Source organism: Apium graveolens, chromosome 9, assembly GCF_009905375.1.
Source record: "Apium graveolens cultivar Ventura chromosome 9, ASM990537v1, whole genome shotgun sequence".
Taxonomy (NCBI): Eukaryota; Viridiplantae; Streptophyta; class Magnoliopsida; order Apiales; family Apiaceae; genus Apium; species Apium graveolens.
Genome location: NC_133655.1, coordinates 125,299,626 through 125,312,272, shown reverse-complemented (window position 1 = coordinate 125,312,272; position 12,647 = coordinate 125,299,626). Strand labels below are relative to the sequence as shown.

Genomic DNA, 12,647 nt, shown 5'->3' with positions numbered 1-12,647 from the left:
GTGCATACATTGCCTTCATATTTATTTAAAGAGGTGAAATATTTTTCATTTTTAAGTGTAGTGTGGGTTGTTGCGCTATCTACAAGACAAATATCTTCCTCTTTTGTTATATGCCCAATGCGAGAATGTAAAATATCCATATTGCTTCAATAACAGATAAATATATAATTAGTAAGGATAATCAGGAAGAGATACAATCATATGCATGCGAATGTAAAATAAAGAAAATAAGTACATCAAGCATTCTGTTTATCATCTAGGGTAGTGGTGCCGTCAGGAGTCTCATAAAAATCAGCGGTTTCCAAATAAGTCATTGTTAAGAGATTGTCTGCATGGTCTTTATCTTCGAAAACTAAATTTGTTTCAACATTCTTGCCTTTGTCCTTCAGGGATGCTTGATAAAGATCAGCTAGGTGTTTTGGCGTACGACAGGTACGTGACCAATGGCCTTTCATTCCACATCTATAACATTCACTTTCAACAACCCTTTTTCCTTTATTAATATTTTTCTCCAATTTCGGGTTGGAATTAGATTTATCATACTTGAAAATAGGGTAATTTTGGATTTGAGATCCGCGACCAAGGGTTCCTTGTCCATGAGAAAAACCACGTCCACGTCCACGATTACCACCTCATCCACGCCCGCCACCTCGTCCACACCCATAATTGTATATTGCCGCATTCACTTCAGGGAATGGGCGAGATCCTGTGGGGCGAGACTCATGATTCTTCATCAAAAGCTTATTATTTTGTTCAGCAAAAGAAGACAAGAAATCAAATCTGAATATTTTGTAAAACCTTTTTCACGATATTGTTGCTGGAGGAGTACATTTGAGGCATGAAAGGTTGAGTAAGTTACAGTTTTAATTGAGAACTTATTTTAAAAAGTACGGAGTTATATTCACTGACGGTTTTGAAATCTTGCAGCCTCAAATGCATCCAATCATACCGAGCTGTTGGAGGAATCACAGTCTTTTGATGATCATACCTATCCTTTAAATTTTTCCACAATTCAAGTGGATTTTTCAGCGTAAGATATTCACTTTTAAGTGCCTCATGGAGATGGCGGAGAAGAAAGATCATAGCTTTTACGCGGTTTGACTCAGTCTCTTGATTTTCCTCTTTAATTGTATTTCCAAGACCTTGTGCAGCCAAGTGAATTTCGATATCCAATATCCATGACAAGTAATTCTTTCCCGTAATATCAAGAGCCTCGAATTCAAGTTTCATAAAGTTTGACATATTGTAAACTATACGAAAAGTATTAGTAAAATATATTAAATATTTATTACAAATAATAAGACTAATAAATCATAATTGTAATATTTTAAAAATATCCACTCTTATCATGCAACAATAATAAATAATTATGAACAAAGGTTACTCTAAAAAATTTAGTTCTAAACTATAATGAACATAAAATAATGAGTAAAATAAAATTAATAAAGGATAACCTACAAAATATTATTTTTATTCTTAAAGATTTTCGTGCATAATATCATACATAACACGTAATTAATCAATAAATAATTATATACACAAGACTAGCATCAATATTGATATTAATTTCTCGTTTCAGATCAAAAACAAAGAACAAATATACAAAATGATGGACACAAACTATGAACTATAACAGAAAGGTACACATGATCAAAATATTTGTGACCAAAAATGAGACACTACTGTTTATTACACATGAATAAAGATATCCAGTACTAGTGCCTAGTGGTTACTCATTTTTATTTATTATTATTCTTACATGACACATACAGAACATGGAGCTCCAATCACTACTCTTCATTTTGGAAATTTCATTCCTAGATAGGCACGTCATGGTGGAAAAGAAAAATTATAAATTTAATCTAATCTTTTTACTCATGTTAGTCACTAACAACAAAAAGCAAAGAGGGTCCAGTTTGCATGAATTTAGGGTAACAAAAACACTCAACCAAGAATACAATCCAGAGGATTAAAATAATATAGTATTATCCAAAAAAAATTGTAATGCATGTAGATCATACCTTTGGCTTAAATGGGATATAAGAGATTGCTCCTTCTAAACTTTATTCAAACCAAACTCCTTTCAAAGTTCTGAGCAACTCGTGCTGATAACGTCTTAAAAATATATTGTATATATTATATATAAGATGAATATGGGAGAGAAGACATCATATGAAATTGTATTTCATTCAAGTGTGTATCTTACAAGATGAGACTTGAGTCCTATTTATAGGCTCACTAGAACATAGGTAGAGAAATCTAAAGGCCAAATACATGTACTTGAAAAGCCAAAAGTCAAGAGTTATGACTTTGGAAAGTCAAGAGGTTGTTCTAGAGTATTCTAGAGATATCCATATTCTAACATTTTACACTTTTTATACTAGAATAATTGACCGAGGATAAGCATTGATTACTTAGAGGAGTTCAAAGTAATGTCACAAATACTAGTACTTCACAATTAGTTCATAGTAAAACTCTTAACTAAATATCATTAACTGATATAAGTCAAGAAATTACACACAACTAATCATGCTATAATTATGATTCTGATTTCAGTGAATTCTTGAGATATAAACATTGCTAAATTCACTAAAACAAGTATCTCATAATTAACTTATAACACATAAGTTACAATCAATATACTAGATATCAATTATTGACAGATTTAGTTATAATCAATGATGCTACTTATTTATTTTAAGTTAGTTTGAATTATGGATCAAATAAAATTATTGAATTGCTTCAATTTCCATAATCCAAACTACCCAAAATAAATATTAAATAAATAAATACTAAATATCTATGAGGTAGATATTAGCACCTAAATATTTTTATAATTATTCTTGAATAATCACCAATAGGATATATGACTTATATACATGGTAATCACTCTCTAGATAATTAGTAATTTTAGAAATACTTTCTAAGCATATAAAATATTGAGAGTTTTATACACATAACTTAGAAAATACTTCAACTTTCAATATTAGTGATTTTAGAAATAAGCACTAATTACTTAGAACAAGAATTCTAAATAATATCACTAATACTAAAAGTATCAAAATTATTCGTACAAGATACAAATAACTATGCTATATATTATTTTAATATAATTTGAATTATGAGACTGATAAGGAATGGAATTGTCTATAGTCATAATTTAAATTAATTAAAATAATATTTAAACTTAATACTATAATACTTAACTACCACAAATGTATCTGACATTGTAATCATGATAATCAAGATAGTAGCACTAAGTACGAGGTACTGGATTACTGATAAATTCACATGTCCTTTTAATATTGAAGATTTAATACTTGTGAACTTATATGAAGAATTCCCGAATTATCGTAGAAGGGGGGGGGTTGAATATGATAATCACTAAATTAAAAATTCTTTCGAATCTTTAACGGATATAGATTTAGTGCTCGTTTAGTGGTTCCGTGTTCTTGAGGAGAATAGTGTTTGGAATGATAAAAACAAGGAACATAAGATATTCGGGGAAGTATATATTCGTATATAAATCCTCGAGGGTGTTGCTACACTCCGGTAAATAAATTAAACGGCTACAATCTTAGAACAACAAAGTTCCTAGCTACTACAAAGATTTACAAATTAAATCCTATACAATGATCTAGCTTTTGTTTGCCTAAGGATTTAATTACCGGGTAATGATTATAATGCCCTTATGAATATACAAGAGTTAAATCGGGCATTATAACGTTACTCCGGTGAGAAGTTAAACGGATATTCAAGGTGCCGGAGCTTCTCTATGAATCTTTGCTTCTTATTTTATCAGCTCTCTTTTTGTTGGAGAAGAAGATAAACATAACTTTTTTTAACTGATCAACTGCTTGTGTAGACTTATATCAATTAAATTGTGTGGTTAAAATTAAACCACACAAATAATTGATTATACAATAAATTGTGGCTGAGGATTCTGAGGCGACCAGGATAGGCTTTGTGGCGACCAAGAGATACAGGGGGAGGAGTAATATTTTCTATGGCGACTCAGGAGGTACAACTCTGCACTGTGGCGACAACTACACTACCAGTACAAATAACATTTGATTACTACTATACTAACTCCCCTGTGGCGACTACAGGGGCTACTAGTATATATATATATATATATATATATATATATATATATATATATATACTTAACAATCAAAACAAACTAACTATACCTTGTACGATTCTTTGATTTCTATTTTTTTTTTAATTTTCTTTTTCCCTTTTTGTTTTTGTTTTTGTTTTTGTTTTCTATTTATTTTTGTTTTTCTTTTCTTTTGTATTTTCTTTTTCTTTTCTTTCTTTTTCTTTATTTTTTATTTAAGTTTAAATTATAACTAAATTAATTTATAAAATAAACTTAAATATAACTTATATAAATAAACTAATTTAGATTTATAAAATAAACTTATTTAAAGTTTATACGATAAATCATTTTAAGTTTATTAAATAAATTATATTAAAGTCCACTAAATAAATTTATTTAATTCACTAATTAAACTTTGAGTTTCGCCAGTCCCTCAAGCCGCTTAGCTATATACCCCGCACACCTCTTCTCGTACTTTAATGGATAAACGTTCAATCCAAGTACGTTCCTCAACTTAACAATTCTTCTATAAATAATACCCAGATTCCTTTCACGAGCTGTTAACGCCTAGTGCAACTGGTCTGGTTCACAGACGATTAACCCCGATTCAGGTCTTCGTATTATGGCCTTGATTAAATTGTTAAGCTTGCAATAACTTTATTGCTTCAAAAACTGACTGTCAATAAACAACTGTACTTTCACTAGAATCCTTTATGGTACTTTAGACAACGTCTTCATTAACCTATGTCTATACCTTATCTTCAACTCTTCAGATTCATATGCTTCGAATACTATCTATCTTCAATCAATGCCAATACACTGAAATCTTCCGGTAGCACTTGTATACTGAATCTTCAACATTTCTGAAATCCTGAAAGTCTTTAACCTTTGTTCTTTACTGAGGTATGATCATATTAATGAACTTCTTTCAGTGACCTGTAGACAGACTTCAGGCTTTCTTCTAATCTTCTGATTCTTTGTATTTTCCTTATCTTCATTCTTCCTGATTTCTTGTGTAGATGTATTATTATTAACCTGTCCTGTTCTAGTGTTGTTATCGTGTTGAGTTATCACGTAACTGTTCATACAGCTACGCAGTCTCACCAACAGGCAGGTAATCGGGAAAAAAATTACACGGTTGTACTTACCGGAATCGACGGACACGGGGGAAGGGAAATCAGGGAAATAAAAAGGAGAAACAAGGATAGAGAATTAAGATTAGAGAAGAAATTTGAGAGGTGAAATAGAGAAGAAAAACATATGTGTCCTGTATCCTCGCGCGTGTGCCTGCGTGGGGATTATTTTGTTGATTTTTTTTACAACTCAACACGTACCCATAGAACTCAGGACTGACACGTATCAAATAATATTACAGAAAATGAACACGTGTCGCTTCTTATGATTGAAAGCTAAATTTTTGGCCCGAAATTATACAATTAACGATACAAACATACGCGTAAAAATAGGTCTGAAAAATTCCAAAATAATTTTTAAAATTTCCCAAATATTCAAAAACTAATAAAATAAAATTTTCATAATTTCTAAAACATTTTTGAATCGTGCTTCATACCCACATTTCATAATTAACGAACCGAGCTGCACTTAAAACCAATTCAGAAAATCACGAAAATAGTCTTAAAATGTCAAAAATATCCTGAAGTTTACTAAAACGTAAATTTCGTAATTTTAAAACAATTTCTGAAGCGCAATTTATACCCGCTTTTTAACAATTAACGAAACAACGCGCGGGTGAAATTAATCCCAAAAATTTCCGAAATAATTTTAAAATTCTCGGAATATTCCAAACTTAAATAAATATGAGTTTCATAATTTTTTGAAGAATTCTGGAATCAAATACAGATTTTACAAATAAATGCAATCAGAAAATCATATGGGTTAAATAATTGATGAAATATTGATTTTTAAATTTTATAAAATCCCAAAAATAGTTATTGTAATTATAGAACCATAAAAATAATTTTAGAGACCATCCAAATATTTATGAAAATAAATCTTCCATAAAACCACTTTTAAAAGTGAAAACAATTTAGTACTACTCAATAATTAATTACTCGAACAACCCGGTACACCATAAATCACACATATATAATAATAAAACAACACCGAGCTGATAAAAGCTATACATATATTTTATTTATTTAATAATTCTATAATTACATATTTAAATAATATAAAAATACACGAGTCGTTATATCCTTCCCCCTTAAAAAGATTTTGTCCTCAGAATCTGATTTAACCTAACGAATGAGGATATTTGTCAAGCATATCTGTTTCTAACTCCTAGGCGGACTCTTCCACTCGGGGATTTCTCCAAAACATATTTACTATCGGAATAGACTTATTCCTGAAATCTCGCTTTCTATGATCTAGGATCTAGATTAGGTCATACACCTTGCTTTAATTAAATAAAGAATACATTACCTTGACACAAAGACCCAAAACACACTAGGAGTGTGCTGCCGCTATGGCAATAACACTAGCTCATATACGACTTTACTTACTTTTCTCAATACCTCACACGATTCGAAATTCCTAGGGCTTAGCTTACTTTTATGCTCAAATCTTACTATTCCTTTCCAAGACAAAACTTCCAGCGATGTTAATGTTTGAACTTTTATCTCTATACCTTCCGACACAAATCCGCATTCACCCTTTGTATAATATGCGTTAATTTTAACCCTTTCCAAATCAATATTCCGTATTCACATGTTAGTAAACTAGTTCAGAATCTGACAATTCCCTCATCTTTTCATAATCTCAACTGAAATTTATATCTTGAAATCTTAACATACAGTTGCTCCCTTTTCAATCTTCTTAGAGAAATCCTTGAGCGTTCTATATGGATTTTCTAGATTTTATATAGCTGAGGATGTTATCAATAAATACAATTACACTTATACAAGTACTCCTTATACACTTTGTTCAATAAACCTTCAAATGCAACTAGTGTATTTGTTAATCCGAGTAATATCATCAAAACTCATAATTTCCATACCTCACTCTAAACACAGTCTTTAGTATGACCTCAGGCTTACCTTAAACTATCAATAGCCTGATCTTAGGTCTTCCTCCAAGAACCAACACATTCTTTTAATTGAATCATATTGATAATCAATTATATGCAAGGATTACTTATTTCTTTTCATCAATTTTTCCAGCCTATGATAGTCAGCACGAAACATCATACCTTCATTCTTCTTTTCTATAAACTACATCAGTAAACAACACGAAATGCATCTTGTCCTCTTTATTCTTTCATCTCACAATCCTGAAGTTTCCTTGACCGATTACTTGATTTCTATTGGATCATCCGATACGGGCTTTTGACAGCAGCCCGACTCTGTACAGTAACCAATGAGAGATTTTCCAAGGTAATCCTGGTAAGTCATCCGATAACTTTGGGATCTCACTTGCTATCTGGATTCTTTTCAGCTTAGGTGCTTCCTTCTTATTATCCCTTACATGTGCTAGTCACGCCTTATATTCTTGATTACGCCCTTGGATACTAATCCTATTGTTAGCTTCCGTAGACATTACTATTCACTTCTTCTAGTAATCAATCAGTGCTCTGGTTCCTTGTCAGGGTCTTGAGTAGTTGATCCTTTACTCTTATTGTAAGTCTTAGTCTTGGGTGTACTTGACATCCAACCTTTTGATGCACTACCTCCCCTACTATCTCGGGAAGTACTTCTACAGTTCTTGGCAACATGCCCCACCTTGACTCCCGAATTTTCCACCTTACATTCTGACGCGTAGTGTCCTTTCTGTTCACACCTGAAACATTCAGTATTTGCCTTACACCTTCCACCATGCCTTTTACCACATTGCTTACACTCCGTTATAGGTGACTTAACCGACTTTTCCATTTCCATGCTAAATTGAAGATATTCAAAGATGCTGGAAAGTGAAGTGTAGCAGCATGAAATTAGACTAGAAATAGTGGCTTGATTATAGTTGGTTGAGGTGTTACTAATCCTGTTTAAAGAAAGACTTTGCCCTCTAAGTTCTTTATTCTTACTCCTTCCAACCTTTTTCTGAGACTTCTGGCTAGATCCGTCTTGACCTGATGCTTCTCCCACATCATCTATCTTTCGCTTTTTATCTTCTTTTTCTCTAGCGGCTAACTTCTGATCAGATTCAATTACTAAGGCGGCCTGAACTACGGGAGGATACGTCTTGAGTTGCAATACCACAACTCCACTACGAATTTCAGGCTTCAATCCTTGTTGAAACCTCCTTGCCTTCTGAGCTTCAGAACTCACATAGTCTGGTGCAAACCTAGCCAACTCAGTGAACTTAGCCTCATACTCAGCTACACTTCTATAACCATGCTTCAGTTCTAGGAACTCAATCTCCATTTAATTCCTCACGCAGTCAGGAAAATACTTTTCCAAGAATAACTCAGTAAACCTAGCCCATGGAACAGGGCCTTCTCCTTCTAACGCTCTGGTTGACTCCCACCAATAAGTCACTTCATTTTTCAAGAAATAACTTGTATATTCAGTCTTAAGATTATCGCTTACTTGGACAAGGTTGAAAGCTTTCTCCATCTCTTTTAACCATGCTCTAGAAGCTACTGGATTAGGTTCACCCTTAAATTCAGGAGGGTTAACATTCTGAAAGGATTTGAAATTAGCACTTTGGTTCACTCCTTGCTGTTGTTGCTGCAACAGTAGTTGCTGTTGCTGAACCTGTTGGATTAGCTGCAACTGTTGTTGCTGCTGCTAGTGCAACAAGTCTAGAATTTCATTTATAGCTGGACCCTCCACAAAACTACTAATATTTTCTTTAGAATGGGTAGCTTTCTTGGGTGGCATCTTTCTGAAATATATAAATGAGTTTACTCAAAACAAAACAAAAATATTTGACAAAAGATATCACCGTTTAAACGGTGCACCTGTATCAGGAAAATGCTACCCGATCATAGTACCCATATTTTAATATCGGGGTCCATTTATAAAAGAAATCTAGATTAACAACACTATAAATCATAGCAACAATGATAGTAGCAGAATCAACAACAGTTCAGGAAAACTAAAATACAAAGAACTAAATACCGTCGCACGGCTCCTCAATATATTAGCAACCGACCAACTTCCCATCACTACTCAAGTACAACAACTGAACTGATCTGATATACAATAAAAGTTGGATGGCTATATCAGCCACACACTAAGTAGAACAACCAGGTAAATCAAGTCAAGCTTAAGGAATACTGACTCTACTAAGCCCCGTAGTCCATATTTCAACCAACTATCTCTCTAAGGATGATTTCTTGTCACTTACACGTAATCCACCAACCACTGAATTGCTTTTCCCGAGGCTAGAACTCCACCGATAGATTTTGAACCTTCGTGGTTACCCTTATTCTTAAATAACACCCTGATATAGGATTTTCGTTCTTCCTGACAGTCACTCTTACTTGCTTTCAATTACGAGGACCATTTAATCGCAGAAATTCATTATCATAGAATATCAAATGAAATTTCAAACTTAAGGGAATCGAATAAGAAGAAATAGTGAAGAAGATGTAGGTATGATTGAGAGCAACCATACAAGTAATAAGATGGCTAGTCTTAGTACCGCAGAGTTCACAACACATAACTCGGTGGCGTCCCACCAGACCCTTTTCTCACATAGAAAAATGGTCAACTCATATGCATTGTTTTCCCCAACTAACTGAAAAAGTCACCGAGGAAAGAAACAATGTTTAGGTAGGAAATTCACCAATAGAAAGGAAAGAATCTGATTTGTAATGAGGTCAACAGGACCCTAAGTTGCTTACTTCGCGCTCCTAACTTGCTCACAGGATGAATAAGTACTTATGGGATGGTAAGCAATTATTCCGGAAACAAAATTACGCCCCAGGAAAGAAGTATAGGGTTCAGGATATAAACCGCAGTACTAATCTCCATTTACTATGAGACTTGGCTGTCATAGCAGCCACTGACTATTATCATTCCATCTGAATTCACCGAGGTCGCACACTTGGTCCATCAACATTCCTTGACGTCGAAAATGCTATATTTAGGGATAATATGGGTGTCTCTATAGCTGACACACCAAAGATCCGCGCACAGGCTAAATTCTCGCGATCCGACTCGTTTTTCTCGAAGGGAAAACTAGAAATCTCTATCGGACATTCCCAACCATACATATACAAATGGGACGTACTCTAAGCTAGGGCAGTTCCAACCAATCCTTAATAAACGTTAGGGTTACGCCTTCGTACCCTTGACTAAACTCATAGACTCACTCCTTTGATTGAGTTGCTGACTCACATCTATCTATGAACCTTCCTGCACTCTTTTGACTTTCTTCTTAACCTAAATCAAGGACTCAAATGTGTAGCTCTGATACCAACTGTGACGGCCTCAACCCCGGGGTCAGGAGTTGACGTCACCAAGATCTTTTCCAGGTTTAAGTATGATTTAGGTTACAACTATTACAACCCGACTTACAACAAACCATTCTGACTCAACTAACCAAATATAGCAACTCAATAGACCATCATTGGTCCAACACAACTACCTCAGAGGAGCCTGACACAGAAGGAACTGGAACTCTGCCCTGACTATCGCGGAAGAATATCCTAGGCATCTGCAATACATATATAAAATATTCTGCAAGGGTGAGCAATCAAATTGCTCAGCAGTACCACTATATGAATAACAAGAGAAGCAATTTATGATAAAACAGTGTTAGGAACAGAAATCATAACTTGTTCGTAAAAGCAGAGTAAACATTCATAACTGGATATTCAAAACTAGCATGCTCTGAAAAACAACAATGTCAGTCGTGTGCTGTGTGTAAATACCAAAGTTAAATCTTAGCATGCTATTTCATTTCCAAATCATTTATCTCAACAAGTTGATTTGTTAATCAATTTCAAAACTGAATCAATCAAATCTATTGGACGTTCAACTGGTGAAGATAGTTGATCAGTCTATCCTCACCGGACAGCGACTAATGGCCATCAAGAATATAGAATGTGTTCCGGAACTTGGGAAAAGACTAGCTAGGTCTTTTCCCCAACGCTGGACTAATCGGTTAAACTGAGCGCCCAACCGAACTAGCCACTTACGCCTATTCAATTCGAATAGATCAACTGAATTCCCTTTTTCCATAGTTCCATGACATAGGTGGATCAAAAAACATTCCACGACATAGGTGGATCAAAACTTTCTCTTTACCCAGTTTCCAAAATCACTATCACCTATATCTTTTTAAAATCATTATGTCACAGCACATTATTCAAAACTTCTTTCCATTTAAATTATGTTTAGAGATAGGTACTTTCAGAAGTTACTTTTCCCAAAACATATTCTCAAACAACGTTTACAAATATAGGGGATACGTATCTTAAAACGTTTTTGTTCCTTTACGAGGATAAAATATTAGCGATTCACATATACTGAACCATAAAAGAATGGTCAGGGGTACTTGCCTTGCAGATCTTTACAACTAATACCGATTGACCTTGGACTGACTTGGACGCTTGGCTTTATCGCCTTACTAGTAGGCTATCCTGGATCCGACTTCGACACTCAGGTCCTTTGCTTGGAACCTCGCTAAGCTGGTCGACTGATCACTAGGATATCTTTGGTCTGGCGTCAACTTTCGGTTTTTCGACTAGAACCTACAGGGTCGAAATACTCTATATCAGACAACCAGTTATGTTTAAAATATCCTCACTATCAGTTCTACCCAAAAGATATCAAAACCCGACTCGAAATTATATGTACTATTATCATACACGTAACAATTAAGGTTTACACAATTGAAACTCAGTCCTTATGATCATATTCAAAATATACGAACATTGTTATTTCAGAAAATAGGGTTGTCGAATATTTATAAAATATTTTATTTATAATTATATACATATATATGTTCGACTAGTAATCCCAGTAATCAAAGAATGTGTCCCCGTATTTTCGAATTTAATTTTCCCAAAATTCGGGCAACACTTCCTCTGTTTATCGGCCTACCCGTCGAAACAATTCGACGTCTCAAACACAACTAATCAAATTCGCAATTCAATAATCACAATTTACAATACAATTTATTTACCCGACTTTGATATAACATAACAAATTTTTTGTTCCGAAAATTAATTTTATGCGCTAAGTATTATTTTAATAATAATTGTAGGACTCAAAACGCATCATCATGGTCCACCGTCGGCTCGCCGAGGCTCATCGCCGATGGCGGCAAAAATTCGGTGGTTCCCGTTTATTACGGGTTCCTAACACGAATTTCGCCGATAATCTTCAAACTTAAATAACTAAATCAATTATTAATTCGCAAATCATAGAAACAATCATCAAATTTAAAATTGTAACACCCCCAAATCTGGGGTCGGGGATCCGGGTTGTCACGAGTTCCATTTCCCTTAATAACACTTAATCTTAATAAACAACCAACTACTACGTACTGTGACCCCATAATATACACACACATACCACAAGTTATAGTCTCATAGATGAATACCAAAAATACTACAAGTCATTTTATTCCA

The 12,647-nt window shown here is 33.9% G+C and overlaps 1 protein-coding gene across 1 annotated transcript; it reads right to left on the bottom strand.

Annotated features, from left to right (window-relative positions):
- Window positions 1–632: 632 nt before the first annotated feature.
- LOC141685553 (uncharacterized) lies at window positions 633–1,242 on the bottom strand. Its single transcript, XM_074490647.1, has 2 exons — window positions 950–1,242; window positions 633–780 (listed from the first exon to the last, which is right to left on the bottom strand). Exons 1-2 carry the CDS (start codon window positions 1,240–1,242, stop codon window positions 633–635), a joined length of 441 nt encoding a protein of 146 aa, XP_074346748.1.
- Window positions 1,243–12,647: the final 11,405 nt, after the last annotated feature.

Excerpts from the sequence above, each read along its gene's own strand:
- LOC141685553 (XM_074490647.1), bottom strand. The coding sequence starts at position 1,242 with ATGTCAAACTTTATGAAACTTGAATTCGAGGCTCTTGATATTACGGGA. Across the intron at positions 781-949 it reads GTGATTCCTCCAACAGCTCG|ATTTGATTTCTTGTCTTCTT; the intron begins GTATGATTGGAT and ends CAAAATATTCAG.